Source organism: Amblyomma mixtum, chromosome 1 (genome assembly GCF_055824585.1).
Source record: "Amblyomma mixtum isolate Tamu chromosome 1, ASM5582458v1, whole genome shotgun sequence".
NCBI classification, from domain to species: domain Eukaryota; kingdom Metazoa; phylum Arthropoda; class Arachnida; order Ixodida; family Ixodidae; genus Amblyomma; species Amblyomma mixtum.
Window position 1 is genome coordinate 308,349,353 of NC_143012.1, and position 22,100 is coordinate 308,371,452.

Here is a 22,100-nt window from a genome sequence, read left to right on the forward strand (position 1 = left end):
ATGGCAAATAGCAGATGTGGCTATGCTTGCTGCATAGAGCCCACATCAAGGATTTATTGCTTGGACCTGCTCGCGCCAGCAAGCCAGTTTTGCAAGGCAGCTTTCAGTTGCGGCAAGTGCGTGCATCCTCTCTGCAGCACCAGTGGGCCCAGCAGCCCCGGCCCTCATCACGCAGTGCCGTGGTGGTGCGCTTGCAAGGGGACGTGCACCTGCTGGTGTCGCCACCCCTGCTGGAAGGGGTGCGGGGCTTTGCCGAGGCACTGACACCCACTCTGGCTGCCCTGCATCCCACCACTGTTCTGGGACGCTTGCTGGCACGCTGCTGGACGGCTGTCAAGGGCAGCACACCCCACCAGCCACAAGGGCAGCAGCCCTGTCCTGCTGAAGGATACCACGAGACGCACACTGAGCAGGCAAGGCTGGCGTCACGCTTTGAAGCAAGTGTGTGCGCGTGTGCTTGATGGGCTTCCCAGAATCACACTTGGAAGGATACCGTTTCTATTTATAGCTATAAGCTTAAATTTTGCTTGTTTTGTTTTTTAATTGCAGAAAGATAAAGAATTACAAAGTAGGAGACAAGCACATTGCGACAGTAAATGAGGCCAAAGGCATCTGTTTTGCTCGTGTCACGCCACTGTCTCTCAGTTATAGTGCAGTGCAGCTAAAGTCCCTTTATGAGCTTTTCTGAAAAAAAAAGCTAAGTACTGAAAACGTTTGTGGCACCGCCGACGCACACTATTGGACAGTGCCCACTTCTGGTTGGGAACTGGTTTCGTTCCGCCATGTTCTTCCTAAGTCGTCCGGCTACATAGTTCGACCGTGCTTGCATTTGTCGCTGTTTGCTGGAAGTCACTTTAGTTTTTTGGGTGCTTTTTTGTGCCCGCAGCAGCAGCCGAAATGCCGGGCTGTTGCGCCTTCGGGTGCTCAACCCAGTCAGGAAAAGGGCTGGCATTGTTTTCAGTGCCACTTGTGAAGAACGATATTATGCGACAAAGCATGGCTCCACAGAATTGGGAGAAAAAATTTCAAGCTGACAAAGTCTAGCAAGCTATACGAAGTAAGTTCAGTTCCTGCTTTCCATCGTTGAGATTCGATGCTCTTGTAGAATAAACTTTGGCTGGCGAGTCAGAATTGGTAAAGCTCCCAACTCGCACTGTGTTTGCCAATTGTTTGATTACGCGCTGCTGTCCGCCTTTGTCATTTCGTAAACATGCATGTCAGAGCAAGTTTGCGCGCGTATTTCAGCCTACGGCCCCACTCCGGCACCCACTGCAGCTGGTCCATTGAGATCAAGCAGCCCAAACTTTTCGCTCACTAATGCGCCCTGAAACCGTAGCCCTTTGCGAAGTGTTCTGCAGTATGTCCTGCCAATTCTTTAACAGTATCCTTGAATTTTTTCGCCATATGTCTTTCTTTGACCTCCAATATGTCTTTCTTTGACCTCCAACTTCGGCAATACTGGTTATGTTCCATTGTAGGTTCACCTCAAACTATGATTTATGCAAATTAGAGCCACATGTAGCACAAATTCGTGTGCAGTGCACACTTTGAAAGGCTCTGCATCAGAGTTTGAAAAGCGTAAAACGGATTCCCCTATCGACGGCGAATTTTATTTCGTGATAGTAGGTGAACTTGTTACTGAGCACGAGTGACACTTCTGTAATCGTGCTTTGACATCCTATTCAAAACCCCATAGTGGGGATGGTGTGTTGAAACAGCAGCATATAAGAGGTGCTGTAGAGGTAATGGTTTCATTGCAATAAAAAATCTAAGGAAAAGATGCTTCCGACCGCGGCAATTCCTATCTGATGTCTTGCACAAACAAGCTGCGGCCGGCAGAAATAAAAGCAAAAGGGAGAACTCAGCAAGGGGTGAGCGAGGACGGATAGGGAAGAGCCATGTACTGTACACTATTTACCAGGTACAAAAGTTTGCACTGCTCGGGCTTGACTGTCCAGGCGCAGTTATGAATTGTACTACGTGCAAGCGACCGTTGGTAGTATTTACAGTAACAAGCTATGTATATAAAGCTGTGTGCGTGTCCGTGTTCTCTCCTGAACTAGGCCGCCGTACTACGACTGCAGTTTCGCCGCACTCGGCGTGTCCGACAAAACAATGCAAATCACATTCGGAGCGCATTACTGGCACGTTTCCCCTCTTTTTGTTCGACAACTCAGTTGCCACATTCTTTACTGCCCCTTACAGAAAAGCAACGTGTGTTCTTTCGCGAACTAAAGTCCCTGTTGAGAACTAGGCCGCCGCCCAACGACTGCAGTTTGCCTGCCCTCACCGTCTGCGGCAAAACAGAACGCAAGTCACATTTGGAGCGCATTACTGGCACGTTTCTCTTCTTCTCATACCAAGCTCATTTGCGACATTTTTTACTGCCCGCGCCGCCGGAGCGCGTTAGGAAGAACATGGCGGACGGCGCGAGTCGCAGGGGAAAGGGCGTTAGGAGAAGAGGGACTGGTCGCTACTTAGCAAAGCTGATCTAGGGGCTTTAAGTACAGCCAGGCTCTAGCCATGCTGGTTTGAAGCTATAAAAGGTGCGTCTTTTGAATAAAAATCAGTTGCGGGTTTGTGCTTGTTATGTACACTTGTCGTCCTTGTTTGTATGTGCACAGTACCCTTTGTTGTTCACGATTGACTGACTCTTCCAACAACGCACTCTTTTAAATGACAATTATGCTTTTTTGGGTTATCATGTAAGGAGAATGTCCTGAGTCGGCTTGTGGGCTGGCCTGACCAATTGGGATGCAACTTTCAGCTTCCAACATTAAAAATTGTCATTTGAGAGTATGACCACTGTCTATTTTCCAGGTGCAACTGTGGCTGCATGTTCCACGAGTGAATGTCATGGCACTGCAGTGTTCGGTTGTTGAAGAACTGATTGCATTCTCTGCTCTGGACAATCTCAAGGACCTGGCCTGTGTGTCTGTTCTGGCCTTATGCCTGGACCAGGTGAGAAGACAAGGGTCTCCGGCATATTGTTACCCAGTGGCTTACCCTTGCTGAACTTATGTGTATGTGCTACATTTAGGACAGCTCATGCTGTTTGTTGCCATTTAGACTTTAATTATTTGTTATTTCTTTAAATAAGTAGTATTCTAGCAATTATTATGCAAATGTACATTCTGTTACTCTGATCTCAGTAGTGTTCTGAATGTGTAAACTTTTTATAAAGTTTTTTTTTTGTTTTTTATTTGGAAGTGTGTGGAAGAATTAAACATTTTGAATACTTCGAATATGTTTGTTATTCGGTTCATATTCGATTTGAGGAATGGATATTCGATAATTCCCTAGTATTAGAACATTCTAGAATATTCAGCTGCAACTAAATACTGTGGACTTTCATTAATCTGACCATGGCAAAGCTGCGATATGTGAACAAGTTATTCAAAAATAGGGTTCAAAGTATCAGGAAATGTCACGGAAGTGTTTTATCTTTGCTTTCTTTTCCATCGTTTATTGCGGGGACCACTCACATTCGGACTCTGCTAGGCTTGAACCTCATGCCAAGTGGGTAACAAGATGGCAAGCCACTCGCTTTGGACATTCATAGCACAAAAGCGCATGGTTTCTTGTTTCATCCATTCGTAATGCGCCACGTACTTAAGCCCAAACCCATGGCACTCTTCCTCTCCCATTCAAAACTCTTCTAGCGAGAGCTCCGCCATCTTGTTCAGGTCAGGTGTGGTATGCGGAAAAGCCCACTTGTGGACTCCTGAAGTGGGGCCGAGTCTCCAAAGGGCAAGCGATCGTGTAGGAATCCCTCCTTTTGCATGGTGCATTGTAGCCCGTGCACATAAGACATGCGTGTAACGGCAGGCGTGCTGATGATAGAAGGGTCGCCAGGCTAAAAAATAGCCTGGCCTGGTAGTTTCGGTTTGTGGGCTTTGCCACCAGCCCATGATGGTGAATTCACCAGCTGACCGAACCCACTTGCGAGCCATTATCAGACAGCAACTGGCATGTTGCTGGTTATTTTTTTTTTATTTTTAAAAACAAACCCCTTGTTCTGACATCAATGTCCATGTTATTCTTGCAACGCTTGTCACAGGGTTTTCAAACTGTTTGTGCAAGGGAGCACCATATTTAAGCATTTTCAGCAATTCCCTTTCTTTTTTTCTTCGGAAGACATTTAATAACTCGACCTTTGAATAATTTGGGCATTTCTTCCACTTGTGCAGCTGCACTTTGCTTTGTAGTTTTCTGCAGGACGGCATCGCGGCACAGTTAAACGCAATAAGCGCTTAACGACGCGATTGCAAGGACAGCAGTCTGAAGCCAATGGAGATGAAAGTGAAAAAACAGCTCTCCACCCTGCCTTTCATGCTCGGGTGTGGCCTGACTGCTGAGCAGCATTATGAGTAGCATTATGAGAGCATTATGAGTAGCATTATGAGTAGCATTATAGCATGTTAATCCAATTGGGTTAAACCTGAAAGTGATCTTTCTCGGATTGTGTCAAGCTGTATGTGTGTCAGCTGCACCTTTGGTAATCGGGAATGGGTCACGATGCGCATGCAGGTGCAAGTGCAGATGTTGCAGAGCCAGCAGGCACAGCGGTGCGTGCAAGTGCTCCCCGACGCCCAGGAGCAAAGCCCTCCCCTGGGCCGGCGGCCCGAGAAGCCGCTGCTGTTTGAGACGAGCCTGCCGGGCCACCACCAGGGCGTGGCCACCATCAGCCTGGGTGCTGCTCATGCTCAGCTCAGGCGGCTACGCAACTGCAGCTCCTCCTTGCTCAAGGAGGCCACAGTCACCTGCGTAGCACCGCACCACAGCAAGGTGAGTGCGAATGACCCACCCACCCACTCAGCTGACCTGTGACATTTTCTTTTAGTGGAGTAAGAAACTAACAAATGCAGTCAAAAGGGAGGTATGAGTGTTTTCTGGTGATGCCAAGGTTTAGAGAAGTACAATGTCTTAGCCACAATGATGGCATGGTTAACCTTGAAACAACAGGCTTTAAGGGGGGACCTTGGTCTTGAAAAGAAAATTTTATTAATCTAGTTATAGTTATGAAATTTTCAGGCTACATGTATTTTTGTGTGCTGATTTTAGATATGCCATTTAATTTAGTGTAAAACAATTCTTTGAGCACTTGTGCAATTTTTATGCAAGTATTTTGTGGAAAGTTTTGAAGAAAATTTGCTTCAGGAAACTTGCTGAAATGCATGCCATTGGGTTCTCTTGACACCAAGGAATGCAATAAGGGTAAAATTATCATCCTGGCTATCATAGAACTTGAGTTTAGGGTACTGAAGCTGCCAATTCAGAAACAGGAATACACACTTTTCTGCTCATTTCTGAAGCGACAACTTCAAAACCCTATAACTGAGGTTCTGTGATAGCCAGGATGATAATTTTACCCTTATTGCATTCCTTGGTGTCAAGAGAACCCAATGGCATGCATTTCAGCGAGTTTCCTGGAGCAAATTTTCTGCAAAACTTTCCGCAAAATGCTTGCATAAAAATTGCACAAGTGCTGAAGGAATTGTTTTACGCGAAATTAAATGACATATCTAGAATCAGCGCACAAAAATACATGTGGCCTGAAAATTTCATAACTGTGACTTCATTAATAAAATTTTTTTTTTCAAAACCAGGGTCCCCCCTTAAACAGACATGTTTTATGATGCACATATTTACACATTTCTGTGTTTACATTTATGTGATGTTTTTGTGCTTGTTTTTTTTACTAGCATAGTTTGCCGTTATTTTCTCCTAATGTGTTTGATGGTCTTGAAACGCTCTTATTTGTATGCTACATCAGAGAAGCTAGCACAGGCTTTAAAAACACTACTCCCATTTTCTTGAATTCCACTTTCTGTAGCTTCCTTCACAGATATGAGCACATGGCCTCTATTACTCTACCGTATTTACCCGCATAATAGGCGCACTTTTTTTCCAGAAAATCCTGCTCAAAGTTCGGGGTGCGCTTATTACGCGGGGTAAAATTTCCGGAAATTTTTCTACTCGCAGAATTGAACATACCGCATAAATGCACTGTGTACGGGCCGCACGCAGTTTTCACGAAGAAAATATATATATATAAAAAAAAATGTGTAAGGGCCGCACCGAAACTTTCCTTGACCCACGGGGGAATAGCCTTCGATATGCACGCGCCGAGGCCTCCGCGATCAGCTCCGGCTGCGCGCAACGAGCGCTCGATCGTGGAGGCCACACACGTGCACAGGAGCTTCCAGACGCCGCCCATGGAGGGCGCCCAAGGCCAAGCTCATCATCATCATCGTTTTCCTCCACCACGAGCTTTCGCTATCTATATATATCGCCATCAGCATCATCAGCTCGTTTTTTTTTGTTGCTGTCAAGTGCCGGGGTCTGCGGCATGGCTGCGGCTCTGCCGCCGAGCGTTGCTGTTTTAGCTTGACGGGCAAGCACCGTAATAGCTACACGGCTGGGAGTTTGCTCTTGAACACAGCAAGCTTGCGGCAGGTCGGAAATTCGACGTGGCTGAGAAGTGCACCAGTTGTGACTGCGGCGTGCCTAAATTTTCGTACGCAACTCCAAGCGCCGAGGTTTTCGCGGACCTAAGTCGGGAACGTTTCCGGCCGGAGATGAAGCATTCGAAACAGACATTTAAAGTGAGCATCCCTGAAAACTGTGTGCGGCTGTTCTGGGTGATGTCGTTGTACGTGCTATGGGTCCGCAGCAGCTGCAACGGCAGCAGCACTAGTGAGGACTAGTAGGCAGTGCGGCAAAAACTTTGTTAAAATAAAGATTGGGGGGCGGGGGTGGCGAGGCGTCGGCTTGCAATCGTGTAAATACAGTATTGATCACAGTGCCAAGTTCGGGGTGCGCCTATTATGCGCGGAAATAAAAAAATCTGATTTTTCGCGACCTAACTAGGGGTGCGCCTATTATGCGAGTGCACCTATTATGCGAGTAAATACGGTAGTTTGTTGGCACTGGTTTTTACTTTACAGCTTGCTGACAAATTGCTGTGGCGGTATTACACTGTCCATTTCCATTTTTCTCACTCATTGTTTACAGAGCAGGTATTGATTCGTGCCCTGTTTGTTCCCCTCCAGGTCTGCTTCACCTTTGAGTGCCCCGATTGGGAGAAGGTTCGTGAGGATGAGAAGATGGGCTTCATCATGACCGAATGTGGCCTCGAGGGAGCCAGCCTGAGGCTTGTGGGGCAAGGAGGGCCACGCAGCAACCCCGAAGAGTCGGGCCTCTCCTTTCACTCCGAAGGGGAACCATCTTGTGATGCACTGCTTCTGCTTGAAATCAAGACGGTCTGGTTCAATTTTGCTGCCCCTCCGCGCACCACCAACACACACCGCACCGACTTCACGAGGTATTCTTGCTGCTGTTGTCTGTGGCACTAGTTGCATACGATGGCCTCTGGCCATGGATGCAGGGTAAAGGCTCTAACATGGCCCTTCTGAAGTATGTACTTCGTATTCAGGTGTTCACTGCTTGAGGTATTTCTGTCTTGGGGCGCGCATGCGGAAAATAAGCAGTGGTATGTCTTCTTGTTGCAGGTTGGACTGGCATCTGTTAAGCACAATGACGCCATCTATAAATGCCTGGCTCAAGCCATGCGACCGCCTTCTAGTAGCTTTGCGCAAAGCTCAGCAGACAGAACAGCAGCGTCTTTGTGCTGTGCTTGCCTGGCTCATGGCTGAGGCAATGGATGCACAAGGCGGACATTTGCCACCCAGGGTAAGCATGGCAATTGGTTGATTGGGAGTTGAAGTGTAGCTATTGATGATAACAAGCCTGGGGCATTACACCCTGCTTTTATTGATCCTGCTTTATAGGGCAAGCAGCTGTATGGAAAGTTGACGCCCCTGGCCAGAGCCCTTCAGGTGAGCTTGCTTGTGTGCAGGTTTGTCGGTTTCAGAGTGCTGCCTCTACATTATTGCTATTGTTTTGGTGTCAGATCCTGGCACCATTGCTTCAGCACTCGGAGCTGGGGAAGTAAAAAAAAATTTGCTTAGCTATTCATCACAAAACTATTTGTGTTCGTTTACGGATTGTATGGGCCACATTACTGCACCCATCGGTGTTAGTGTGTGCGTGCAGCTGTGTCACTGTGTTCTCTTGGGCAATACCTGTAGGAGGAGCCGTCGTGCCAGCTACTGTCGGCGTTGTGCCGCTTCTTGCCTGACGCTCCCGCACCAGAGGAGAGCCTTGGAGCGCAGAATGTGCCCCCGCTGGGCACCCTTCGACGGGGCCTGCTAGCGCTGAGCCGCCAGTGGAAGCACCTGCTGTATATGCCACTCCTGGTGGAACAGAACAGCCGGCTGCGCAAGTGCATCCGGCCGGAGCCGGCACCACTGCTGCGCGTGCCCCTGCGCGAAGACGATGAGCCCCACCAACCCGACGAGACTGCCTGCCTGCTCGCTGAGGATGCTGGTGCCACCCAGGCTGCCAGGGTGGGTTGTCTGCACTTGTGTTGGCAAGCACTGGCAAATCGATGCGTGTTCTTCCAGTGATTTTCTGTAACAATGACCGACGTTGTAGAGGTATCCTTAATTTTGTGGGCACCCCCCCCCCCCCCCCGTTCATATTAGATGGATCGGATGCCTATGTTCTGAACCACAATGCAGTCACTCAGAACTACTGCTTAAAGTTGGAAAGGTCTGCTGGATAAAGTCTGCTGGTCCCTAGCCTGCTTTCTATTGAATTTAATTACTGAAACATGACATTGTTGCTACCACATGGATGCAATGGGTAGTGCTCTTCCTGGACTGTCTGTTGACTACTTACTGCGGCAAAGGCTCCTGCTCACCGGCATGCCTAGACTCGTAGAGACAAGAACTGGAAATGCACGATGCTTTGCTTAGTTGAGCCAGCACATGGAAACTAGTGACGAGATTCTGAGAAGACAGCTTGCACCCTACTTTGAGCCACAGTGTCATGTTTCGGTGAAGGCAAAATACGAAAACTAGAGGTGTGCGAGTATTCAATAATTTCAAATGATCGGTTGAAGAGTAAAGTGTTTTATATTTGGTTAGATCTGAATGTCTAGTATTCGAAATCTCAAAATATTTCTCTCAAGCATATAACGTTTCTGGAACGCTTGCTTCGTGTGGTTTTGGTTCAGCATACCTCCTCCAGGATGGCAACACGGCGCGCGCTGAGCCAAAGCCTTGACTCCATGAACACTTCCTAGGCATACGCACTATAATAGGCTAGACAGCTATAAATATTTTTGTGTGAATAATTGTGTGCTTTTGCCTTGTTGATTATGTCCATGAACTTGATGTTGCCGCATGAAGAAGTGGAATATATTTTGAGGTCGCAAAATCTCATCCTGAACCATGTGCGTGCTGGGCACGGGGCAATTAACTCAAGCTGCTGTTTGTCATTGTTTTCAGGAAGCCAAGGCAAGCCGACCGGGAGCTTTCCCACTGCTGGGCGCCCCTCTGGACTCCCCGCTGCATTACGGTGGCATGCTGTACCTTGGCAAAACGCTGGAGCATGGCATCTCCTGCATGGTGGCCAACAGTGGCCGCCTGCGGGGCTCCCGGCACAGTTTGGCCACGTGGAGCTTCTCTAGCGTGGAACCCATTCTGCGCTCATCTCTGGACCCAGCCAACGATGACGAAGACCTGTACAACTGGATGGCTCGCCAGAGGGGGCCTTCATCTCCCATGGACTCGCCGTCAAGCCGCAGCGCGCCTCGTGATTCAGGGGTGCCCACTGGGGGAATCCCCGACGCTCAGACTGTCTTCGAGCCCCTCCTTGAAGCACTGGGTGCATGTGCCCTGGGGTTGCAAACGCCGGGGCCACGGCTTGCACTTTCAGCCCTCACAGAGCTCCTTCGGGTCGACCTTGTGGAGTCCGAGAGTCCCGACCAGCCGCAGAGGAGACGTTCCAAGCCGGGCCAGCGGCTCTTTGTAGACACGAGCACAGACACGCCCGCTCTGGTGTGTGATCGGCTAACCTTGGAGCTTGACATACGGCATCCGGGGAGTCCCGGCACATGTGCCCACATTGCAGTGGACATGCAGTATGTGGCTCAGCAGGTGAACATGCCGCTGCTGCGTCTGTTGCATCAGTTCTCGAGCATGTACGAGAATGTGAAGGAGACGCGGCTGGAGCTGCAGTGCCGCAGACCTCGGGCTGACTCGGTGGTTGTGCAGCAGCCAGGCCTTGGTGGTAGCCAGGAATCGGTGGCTGTCGCACGGCCACCTGAGGCAGGAGGTGAAGGTGCGGCCACGCCCCGCTGCTGGAAGACCATGTGCTTCCTACTGGACCTGTATGAAACCATGCCACCTTCGCAGGCCTTAGCTGATAGGTAAGCATCAGTTATGCTTTTACCTTAGTGCTGTCAGAATTATAATGCTAACCAGTTATGAAAAGTGCACAGTGTAGGAATTTTATTTGAAGCCGTATGTAATGTATAACTAGTTCTTCTGTGTCGATGACAGCTTGGCTTTCTTCATGTACGAGCAAAAACAAATTTCTGCGAGCCATATCCCTGGCTTGTCGTGTCAGGCAAACTGGTACTTTGCTCAGTTCATTTCATGCTTGCAGAGGTGCTTGTGTAAGACTTATATAAAAGTGGAGAGGGGGTATTGCATGTCACACTAGGTATGTTTGCTGGATAGGATCGGGAGAGTGGAGGGGGGGTACGCTGTGTCACATGGTGATTGACGGACTAGATTACGCCACCCGCCTGCATTGTCTGAACCTGTCAGCAGCAGTGGCTACTACGTTCGTAAGGAACACTAATTCTAACGCATACTCTGCCACATAAGTCTCACTGATTGTCTAGTTTTTTTGCACTGTTCTTTGCGGGACTCATTGTGAGCTGACCCGCTTGGCTCATGAGCTGCAAGAAAAAGCCAACTTCTCAACAACAAGAACAACCACGATGGCGATCGAGGCAAAGTGCGCGGCTGTTTTTGTTTTATTATTATTATTACTGTGCCCACAGCACCATGAGGCATTAAATTGGGGGGCAGGGGGCGGTGGTGGGGGGGGGGCAAGTCGGCAATAACGGAGCTGCGTGGCAGGCTTCCTGCGGAATATTGCAGATTCTTTGTTCTCACTTCGCGAAATTAAAAAATTTTTTGCGGCAGAAAATTACGGGCTTCAATCATGACTCATCACGTGCAACAGAGGCATATCTTCCACACTGAACAGAGACAAGAATGCTGTCACACTGTCTGATGAACACCCCTGCAAGCAAGAAGTGAACACATCGCGAGAGGAGAATGCTGGGTCATCTGGTAATGCGGCCATCCAAGTCAGTTGGTGCACTTGTAGTTCAGAAAACTTACTCCTAAATATATGTAATGGCACTTTTTTACTTTTGTGAAACTGTATTTGCATTGTGCTTGCAAAATATGGGACAAATTTTGCCTTTTTTTTGGGGGCAGAAATAGTTTTACGGTTAGTCATTCTCACGTTCGGTGGGTTTTGCTCAGAATTGTGCACAAAGCCTAAGTTTCCAAAAATAATTTAGATCCTAATTGTGTGCGTGTGTTGAAAAGATGTAGAACATGCACAATCAGGTCAGTCAATGTCATGAGTCTTTTTCCTTCAGTGTGCAGTGTTTTGCTTGGTGCTGAATTCTTCAAAACTATGTGCTTAGCTGTATACCTTTGTGATTAATAGGGTTGAATAGTGTCTTACTGCAGTTAATATATCCATCTTCACACCTCTGGCTTGGTATTTTTGCACACACACACACACTGTGGACATCTGCTGCTCAATAATATTTTTACTGGCATGGTTCCTGTACTTGCACACAGGTTTACGATATCTGTTGGAGAACACAAGCTCGATGTCTCTGAAGGCTACAGAGGTAATGGCAAGTATGAGCACCTTCACGAGCACCGTGTAGACATGGAGAATGGAGATGCCCAGGGCAGGCAGCAGCAACATCAACACCAGCGTCAGCAACACCAGCAGCAAGAGCGCACCACTCACAGAGAAATGCCTCGACCAGCAGCCACTGGCAAGTGCTGAACTAACCTTGGTTGATCTGCTTATGTTGTGAGCTGCAGCTGATGTCTCCAAGCATGAATAGCCTTGTTCAAATACCTCCCTTTTCTTTTGTGCACCGGGTTTTGAACCATTGCATTTATTTTGCAAGTTGTCCATATAGTAGTGTGATATTACCCTTGGCACATAACCTCAACTTCCTTTCCTCCAGCCTCTGAACGTGTACCACTGGCAGTGTTTGCCATGGGTCATGTGAAGAGGATACGGCTCCTGGCCATGCTCAGTGGGCTGAGGCTTGAGGCTGAGCTGTCTGGACTGCAAGCTAGTGGCACACACAAGGTAAGTGGTGTGCACGCCAGAGCACGGCTGAAACCTTTGTGTATTCTTATTCACGTGAGCAGGAACAAAGAGGGACAGCTGATTTGAGCTAGTTTTGGGTATGAGGAATATTGTAGATTCTTTTATCATAATGTCTACCGAAGGGCACAACAGAAATCAAGCAAAAGACCTCCCAGGTTTTACTTGTACGGCGGGATCGAAAAAAGAATGGTGATAGTTGTACTATGCCCCCATAATCGTGGCCACGTCCACACCCATGTGTATGTGGTTCTCCTTGGCCAGCATGTGAATGTGGAATTTTTGGCTACATGTGATTGCAGAGGCAACACTGTTCAATACCCAAGAGAAATTACTATGTATACAGCTATCACCAGAAAGTTTTACATGCAAGAAATATGACAGGCTGAAGATTAACCCTTTGACGCGCTATGTACTCAATTGTGCACAGAACAAACTCTCAGCTTTTTATGACAATGGACTGCGTTTAGCAATGATGACTTTGTTTCAGGTGAATTTGGCATCCTTCTCACAAATAAGCTGATTTTTTTTTATGCTATATAGAGAATGCAGTAAATAATTGGAAACAGTAAAGTAGCACATCGTCCGCCATTTTTGTGCCAACATATTTTGCACCAGTTGTGATATAATTTTTTTTTTACAATTTCAAGTTTAACGTGACCCTCTGAAATAGAAATTATTTCCATGATTCTTTGGGTGTTTACTTAATAAGTCGTGGCATTTCGATATTATTTTCCTCAATTATAACAATTTGTACGAAATTTTGGACATCCCTGCAAACAATGAACTGCTAGTATTTTAAGCTGGAAAACTAACCTATTGTCTTTCTTAAGTCCGGGGTGTGCTATTTAGGTGGAAAAATGTTTGATTTCAGTTGGAACAAAGTATGGCAAATTAAAGGGCTAACTTGTCATTTTGTAGAAAAAGCCCAAATCATGACAAACACTCACTCATTATTGAAATTAAATATGTAGCCCTTCCTATCATCCTACAGAAAACTCAATAACAGTTAATAAAAAGTTGCTGTAATATGCAGTTAAACCTTGATGTAACGAACCTCCATATAGCGAATTCCTCAATATTACAAAGTTTCAATTCTCCATTGCCGCCCCTATTGAAGTGCATGTATTTGGGAACTTTATATAATGGAGGTGTTTCGGCGGTTGACCATGACATAATAAACTTACTATGCTGACCATATATTAGCTAGCTGCGTTACCAAACATGGTGTCGAACCACGCAAAATTTTCGAAATGATAAAAAATTAACTGACATGGGAGCAACATCTACGATCACCACAAGCGACTGCAGTTGACACAACGTACCATACTCTAGTGCCATCGGTGCATCAACGTGGCAAGCACAGCAGTCACCACTGCTTTAGCTTTCATGAGGTCACACCGCATGGCACTATCTCAGAAGCAATGAAAGATAATAGGAGGTAGAAAAAGAGATGCGGGACGAGCAGTGGGTGCCCATTGCCACCACTTGGTTGCTCGCATTATTGCAGCACCAATAGCTGTCGCATGTTGAGAACAAAGGTGGCGAAGAGCTCTGGCAACACGAGGTGAAGAGTCCATTTCTTAGGGCAATGTTGGGCGGGCAGGCCGGGGGCAGGGAGGCTCTGAAAGAGGCAGGTGCCACCATCGTCAGTCTAATAGCAGGGGCACGACCGCACGCACTCTCCTGCATGTGCAACGAAAAGTTGCCAACTTTCCATTATGCCCAGGCTTAACTGCATTGCGATGCATTACTTTTAAAGGCTACAGACACTGTCACTTCGGAAAATAAGACACAGAGAAATAGACAGCTGATTTGGTGGCTCCCTTGAAACCTGAGCTTGCGTCCATATCTGTTCTATGACAGGAGACACTTCGTGATGGAGGTCACCAGAGTGAGTCGTCTGCCACGGGTCGCCTTGGGCCAGCCAGCGTGGTCCTGTTGGAGGGCCAGCCGCCCAACCACCAAATGGTTGTCACCATGGCCGTGGGCACATCACAGGCACTGGGTTCAAGCCGTGGCTGGGGCCCTACAGCGCGACACGCGGCCCTCATATCAGTGGGGGCAGTGCACATTGACATACCCCAGCACCCTGTCGTGCTCCACAGCATGGTGACCCGTTCGAGTAAGCAGCTGTCCACAACCCTGCAGGAACTGCGCCGCAGTGCCCCGGGACGCACAACACAGCGGCCGCCTGTTGAGGAAACCACTCTGGTGAGATGAAGTAATACGGAAATTCAGCTTTGAAGTAAGGGTGTATTGCAGCTCTATATGTTGAAAAGGCTCGCCGTTGCCTTTTTTTTTTTCTTGACACCTAACACATGTAAAAGTGATAAAATGTAATGACTAAAAAATTAGCTTGTCAATGCACATTTTTTTTGGTGTAACTAGCATTGGTGTGCTGGCATTGTTTTAGGGCTGCTAATTTGTGATATGGGTATGTGATCTTTGATGGTGCTGGGACAGGACAGGATGCAGCTTTGAAGCCTAATCTAATCTGTGAATTTGATTTAGCATCAAGGAAGCTAGTGTCATTTCTTTCTTCAGATTGCCTCTTGCTTCTAGCTTTTACCATCCGAATCAGTGTGTCCATGTCCATAGGTGTTTGGAAGTGCAGATTTCATATGCATTACAGTGCGATTTCCACTACCAATTGTTATTCCCCATCTCTTTACAGCGAGTTTTCGCTGTGTGTTCCTTGCGACGTCCTCATGCAAGCAAGATGCAAGGGAATGGGAAGAGAGGAGCAGTAGGTTTAATTTCAATTCTGGCCATGTAGGCTTAGCACCAGGCTTCTGCAGCTGGCTTTTGCAGTAAATGCGGCCTTCACGCTTTTGGTTTAGGTGTACACAAAAGGAGCACTCCTGCAGTGTATAGTTTTTCTTGTCAGTTCTGAAGGGCTCTGCATAAAATGTTTTGAAGCACGACTTTTGAAGCAGGACATGTAAAAAATGCTACATTAATGGTGAATTCAAATCACAGATCTAGATCGTTCTGCCCGCTCTGCAGCAGAGCACCCGAGTCCAGCAAAGAGCATGCGCCCCAAATATGCATTTGAAAAACCAGAGCAAGCCAAGAGTGCTTGCACACTGCTCACGAAGAAAATACCCAGTGTTCCATGCACTCTGTCACGCACATCGTCTGGTGCAGAACAGGGGACAATGAGGCACCAGAAAGAAGCATGCTTGTGTCACGTAGACTTCCGGTCGAATCCGTCGATTTCGGCGGAGCAGTCTGGATATCTCTAGAGCGATCTTGGCTCGGTTGCTGCTCTCAATTTGCCATTGGAAGAAGCTACCCATGATCCTGATCTGCCATCGGAATGGCCTCGCTCTAAAAAGAGCAGAAAAAGTTGATTTGGAAGTACTTCTAATCTGCTCTTGGAATTCATCATGAGGCGTATCAATGAGCATGAAATGAAACCCAAAATCCGTTTGGCACAGAGGCCACAGAAATTATGCTATGAAAGGTGCCTAAGGGCCTTGAACTGGCAGCCTGCATATTGCAATCACGGTGCTTTAGACTGCTTAGTCACTGATAGGAGCACTGCTGCAGTAGGTCTAATAGGATCTTGCCAGTGGTGTAGTGTACAACACCCGTGCCACACGCACGCATGAGAAATGGCAGTAAATGCTTAAAGCTTTAGGTTTGTTAATGCCATTATTTTCAGAGTTGGTGCTACACATCCAGATTCAATGTCATTATGTGAAAGTCACGATGAGAAAGCCTACAAGGCAGTCAGATGTTTTACTTGAATATAAAAAGTGCTTATGAGTGTAATATCTCGGCAGTGTTGTTCAAAGGGGACATAAAAATTATTTTGCAGAAAATGCTGCGCTTCTTGCTTGACGGGTCAGAAAAGGAGCCACAAACTCGCGTGCGAGCTTGCAAGCCTTGAGTATCTATTGGAAGTGCTAGTAAAAATTGCATCCTTCGCATCGAAATTACAGTGGAGGTGCCTCAGTTGACTGAAAATTATGAGTAAATAAACTATTTCCTACTGGATAGGAAGTTGTTACTAAAAAGGTTGCATGCTTTTCTACTTGTGTAATGGTGACGAGACTATGCATTGCTCTGACGACTGAGCCATGGTAAACTCGGTAGGTCGTGACTGGCAGTAAGGCTAATGCCATTAAATTTGAGTGTGTGGCACCGCACAAATGACATTAAAGCTTGAGGCAATAAGCACTTAAAGGCATTAAATTTGTCCGTATGGCACGGGTATTACACAACCTGGCTAAGTTCCTTGACATATCCCCAGATGGCACCAAACTACCTACCTTTGCCCATTACTCAGTGCTTAGAAGTGTGGTGGCAATTCTTGTTTTTTGCCCTGCCGCGGTGGCTCAGTAGTTATGGCGCTCGGCTGCTGACCCGAAACACGTGGGTTCGATCCCGGCTGCGGGGGCTGAACTTCGATGAAGGCGAAATTCTAAAGGCCCGTGTGCTGTGCGATGTCAGTGCACGTTAAAGAACCCCAGATGGTCGCAATTTCCGGAGCCCTTCACTACGGCGTCCCTCATGGCCTGAGTTGCTTTGGGACGTTAAACCCCAATAAACCAAACCAAACCAAACCAAACCAAACCAAATTTTTGTTTTCTTGGAGTAGTGCATCCATCACACATTTAGGCCACCAGCCATTTCAGGTAGCCCGGCTATGCACCTTGCTGAACTGTCCTTGCATTTTTATAAAAACTGTTTGGTCACTGTCTGATTTCCGGCGATGGCAGGGGAGCCCCATGCTGCCAGCAGTGAACCCACGGCCTGCGCCCCCCGTTGTGCGGCTTGACCTGCTGCTGGAGGGGCTGACGACCGGGGCAGCCCTGCTGCCCTCTCTGCGTGCCCACTATCACATGGGGCCCCTGACTGGCACCGGTTGCACGGGGGCCCAGGCTCGCTTCACGGTCCACCTGCCCCAGCACTCGCTCAGTTTCAACACCAAGGTACTCGGAGCAGCTGGACAGGCTTTGATTAGCACTGTGAGGCATGAGGGAAAGAAGGGAGGGGGACTCCACTCTCAAAACTTTGGTAGAAAGTTTGGGTGAAAACTGCACACATTTGTGTATGTGTTGCAGTAATTTGTGGGCAGCACAGTGCGTACGGTAAAGCAAACATTGCTGGTATTTTATATAGTTCATACACCAGCAAGCTGGTGTTGCAGATTGCCATCCTGCAAATAATGATGTTGGTCTACTATTGAAGAGTTTTCGTTTGGAACTGGCAAGCAGCATTGAGGGATATCAAAAGAAGTTATGACTATTTCTTGCAACGCATTTTTCATGGCATTACAGTGCAATTGAGCTTTTGTGAGGTTGTTTGAAATGTAGTCAAATAATATAATGACATATTTGCTTGCTGGAATCACGCACAGGACAAAGGCAGGCAAACTGCTTAGAAGGATTTACATGTGCCCATGCTTACAGTCAACTTACGCAGTAATAAGTGCATTAAAACCCGTTCAAGGTGTACCTCGCATGACTGCAGAAAACTATGGGAAAAGTGGCAGTACACTCTAGCCGAAAATAGCTTAACTATATCCACTTACCTGATAAGGATTGATAACCTGAGGTATTCCATGGAACAAGGCACACATGGAAGCTTTTATTCATTTAGCACCACATAAATCCATTATTTGTGTTTGCCGCAGGCCGCCGCTGCTTATATCGACTCTAAGGTTCTTAAAATGGGTCCAACTTCTTCATTACATCCTGCTTTGGGTGAACAGACGCAGCACTGTTGTTAATGGAAGGTCCTTCTAGCATGCCATCACAGATTCTTTCTTGTCATGCTGGATATTCCACATAAGGTCGAGCCTCTCCTTGATGATGAACACTAGGAGTTTCGCCCCGATGCGAGACGTGCTGCTTCAGGCTCATATGTGATGACCCCTTCAGGCTCGTACACGTGATGATAGGCACGTGCTAACTGATATAAGCCACTATGTCATGGGCGGCCACCAAACGCACGAGGTTTAATGGAAGCTGAGTCTGGGATTTTATGAGACTACACATCCTAAGCAGAACTGCCACTTGAATGAGTATACCTTAACAAGATTTTACTGTATATGATTTTCCACTCTTGTAGGAAACGTGAGAATGCTGTGTAGAGTCGTACTTGCGTTAAGCCTGAAAACTGGCACTCTGGCATAAAGAAGGAGGCAGGATACAGTGGCCGGGAACATTTTCTAGCGTGCAAGCACACACAGTGCACAGGCTGCCAACAGCGCTTGATTGTTCCAACGATAGAAGTTTGCTTTGTTGTTGTGGACATGTGCTTCTACAGCATTGTGTGCAGGATCCCTATTCTCATTTGGCCTCAGTTCATTGTGTGCATTGAGTGTAGCCGCTCATCTGGCTCTCCGCTTTGATTCAATTGCTGCAGTTATTTGGTGGCACATATGCAGGTTCCCCCAGCGTGTGAAGCCAACCTGCCGTCACGGGCCAGTGTGGAGCTGCCGCCTGTGCAGGTGGCGGCTGAATACCTACAGGACCCTGGTGGGCCTTCGCAGAGGGACGCCGATGGTGTTGTGCTTCGTCGGGGCTCCTACCTCAGTGCGTTGGCCGAGATCGGCACGTTTGAGCACAGCCTCACCACCGACTTGCTCAACCACCTGGTGCTCGTGCAGAAGGTCTTTATGAAGGTACGTGCACTCCGTCTCCATGTTCGGACTAGCACGTGGCCACTCTCACGAAATGTGAGCAACCGCTTCTAGTAGCCATTTTGTCAACACAAGCTCAGTCGTCGGCTACAATGTCAATAATAGACTGCCATTAGGTGGGCCACTAGCTTGCACAGACCTGAAGCTTTCCACTTGTTATAAAAAACTTAGTTGAAGCTACTCCCACTTCACTTGCAAAGAAGCGTCTGTCCCTCAGTCATGGCTGAGTAATTTGCCTACAAAGAGTTACGAAATGAGGTACATTGTGCGGTAGGTGAAGCTTCCAAAAACCTATCATGTAAGGCAAGTTGAATTCATGCAGTTTCCATGTTGTTTTGTGAGCCGCTAGGTGTGTCGCACTACGAGAAACTGTGGTCCTGTGAGTGAATTAGAATTTGTGGTCACTTTCACTATGGCCTGCAATGCACTTGTGGAAGTCATAGTATGGGTTGTGCTTAAAAGAAAGGCAACGTGGTGCATTGTGCAGAAGGCCTTACTTTTTCCATTGGCTACTAGATGTATAACTTGTTACCAGTACTGGGTTGCCATTGCTTTGCCGAAAAAGCTGCGACCACACCTTGCGTGCGTGTTGATAATCACACTTGGCATGACTGTAGTAAACCGAGTAAGCATGCCCTCTAGCTCCTTGCTGTTGCAGAGATTGCAACAGGGGCATGATTATGTAAATGACTGCGGTGCAGGTGTCACATTTGGTCTTTACCACAAACTGCTTGGTAGCTGCAAATCTGGTCTTCATGTGCAGTGCAGTATGCTTCTCCAAAACATTATATCTTGCACATTGCATCAAGCAACAAAAGAGTAATGTTTTGCTACACCTTGCTGAGCTGATATGATCACATGCTTGCCACAGTGGCTCAGTGGCTTTGGCGTTTGGCTGCTGACTTCAAGGTTTCAGCTTTTATCCTGGCTGTGGCATCCATGTTTTGATGGAGGCGAAATGTGTGCTGTGCAATGTCAGCGCTCGTTAAAGGACCCCAGGTTGGTCTAAATTGATCCGGAGCCCTCTACTATGGCATCCCTCATAGCCCGTGTGTCACTTCGAAACGTTGTGGGGATTCGCGCTGTCTCGAGGGCAGCCTGTGCTGCTCCTTTTCGACTGCTGCGAAACCCTGTCCTCTAGCGGAGGCGCGGTACGGCTCTGGACGCTGCCTAACCACCCGCTGGGCCCTCCGGTCTCGCGGGGATCCCGGCTGCACTCCACGGGGGGTCGTGCTACGTGGTCCGCTGATTGGGTTGCGGGGGTGTGACGTAGGGGCGAAGTTGTGCTGTTCGGTAGCGGGTTGCGGAAGCGCGGGAGAGTTGGTGACGGGCGTGCGTCGAGGGCGGAACACGGGCCGACGCAAGCGATAAGGTACGTGAGCGACCAATATTCGCTGTCCCCGAGGCCTTTGCCGACGGCCATACGCGTGCCTTGTCGCACAGGTCCCGAACATCGCAAGCCGAGAGCCTCGCGCCCCGCTCTTGCGGAACCTGCGAGCGCCCGGCGAAACCCGCCGAGTAACCGCCGCCGCTGACCCGAGTCAGCGCGGCTCTCACTAGAGTTTTCCCGCCGCACCGGTCTGCACGCGCATCGTCGCGGCCCGCTGTCGGGTGGTGGTGGATGCCAGGTGCGCACGGGTGAAAGGAGTGCCGCATGCAGTGCTTGTGTATAAGTGTACCGCTGTTGTCAGCACAATAAATACGTGTGCTGCAAACGTGCTACTGCTCTTGGATTGAGAGCGCACGAACGCGGCAAGAGCAGACCGGTCCCCTTACGGCTCGGTGCTCGAACCACGCAGTGGGTCTCTCTCTTCGCACGCCTCGGGACATGTAAGGAAGCCCACTCTTGGGCTACATGCTGACCCCGTGCGCGGAGGGACTAAGGGAGGTACCCACAACGTCAAACACCACAGTTTACAATTTACAATCTTGATAGGGCTCACATCTAATTGGATCATTGAGGACTACATTTCCAGACTTTATTGCGCTATGATTTTGCTCTTGCATAGTGCAACACTCATCTGGGTGCCTCATTGCAGTTGTGGACATGTGCTGTTGTTGCTGCATTTCTGCTAAAAATCCTGGAAAGTGTAGTAGGTCCACGATGCTTGATGTTGTGCACCAAGTCTTTCCCTTTCTTTGGGAATGTCATTGATATGCATTTTTATGCATGTCATATTTGGTAGCATAGGAAGTGCAGTCAAGCGCATATATTCGTAGCATAGGAAGTGCAGACAAGCGCATATATTCAACAGTTTCCAAAGAAATCTATAGCACATTTGCAGAGTCTTTGATCTGTGGCAGTGCTTGAGACATGCTACGTGATGTACGGTTCGTGTTTAGAGGAAGTGCATCTACCTGAATTTTTTTATCCTTTTTCGTTTTTGTGCGTCCAGTTTCAGTGTTGCAGCAGTTAAATGGAGCCGAAGTTTGTCCCGTCAGAATGCTTCCTCTGGTGATGTGGAATTTTTCCGTCACGTAATCTCCCCCAGGAGGTGAACGAGGTAGTACAGAAGATGTCCGGCACACGGCCTCTGCGCCTGTGGGAGGGGGCCCCTGGAGGCGGCACGCTGGGCAGTGGAGGCCAGCTGCTGTTCTCGCTGCAGCTGAGGCTGAAGGGCATCCGACTGACAGCCACCACGCCAACGGCCAGTGCAGTGCGCCTGCAGACGGGAACCCTCGACCTGCAGCTTTCCAACCGGGTGCAGAACGCCTCACGTGCGGTCACAGCCATGAAGCTGTTTGGCAAGGGCCAGGTGGACCTCAGCCTGGCGCTTGGCCAGCTTGTCAAGGTAGGCTGTCGGCAGAAGAAGTTACCATAGTGAGGCTGATGGCTTGCATCAGACGGAAGCCGTTTTTGTGGAGCATAAGGAACGGGGATTAGCTTTCTTCATCTCTGGGCCTTCTTTCTTCTTTTTTAATTCATTGGAATGACAGCGGCTGTCACACTACTCGGGATTGTAAGAACCTGCGCCTAATATAAGATTTTAATGCGACAGCATTAAAAGCTCCATGCGGCTAAAATGCATCGTTGGTCATAAAATTTGATCATTGTCTGGAACGAAGTGATGAAAAGTGCTCCTGCAAAGTGTTTCTGCAGTATTTCGGTTGCAAATGTCATGCAACACACGTGAGGAATAAAGCATAGGTG

General features: G+C 48.2%; 1 protein-coding gene across 1 annotated transcript in view; it reads left to right on the top strand.

Annotated features, from left to right (window-relative positions):
- Positions 1–22,100, top strand: part of tweek (transmembrane protein KIAA1109 homolog tweek) — a 101,900-nt gene that overhangs the window by 42,285 nt on the left and 37,515 nt on the right. The window contains exons 24-37 of the mRNA XM_089566825.1: positions 138–413; positions 2,821–2,961; positions 4,531–4,788; positions 7,056–7,327; positions 7,515–7,695; positions 7,794–7,841; positions 8,094–8,411; positions 9,357–10,279; positions 11,742–11,947; positions 12,146–12,273; positions 14,158–14,505; positions 17,022–17,234; positions 18,695–18,931; positions 21,442–21,741. Coding sequence (XP_089422951.1) covers positions 138–413; positions 2,821–2,961; positions 4,531–4,788; positions 7,056–7,327; positions 7,515–7,695; positions 7,794–7,841; positions 8,094–8,411; positions 9,357–10,279; positions 11,742–11,947; positions 12,146–12,273; positions 14,158–14,505; positions 17,022–17,234; positions 18,695–18,931; positions 21,442–21,741 — 3,849 coding nt within the window. The remainder of the gene's footprint in view (positions 1–137; positions 414–2,820; positions 2,962–4,530; positions 4,789–7,055; positions 7,328–7,514; positions 7,696–7,793; positions 7,842–8,093; positions 8,412–9,356; positions 10,280–11,741; positions 11,948–12,145; positions 12,274–14,157; positions 14,506–17,021; positions 17,235–18,694; positions 18,932–21,441; positions 21,742–22,100) is intronic.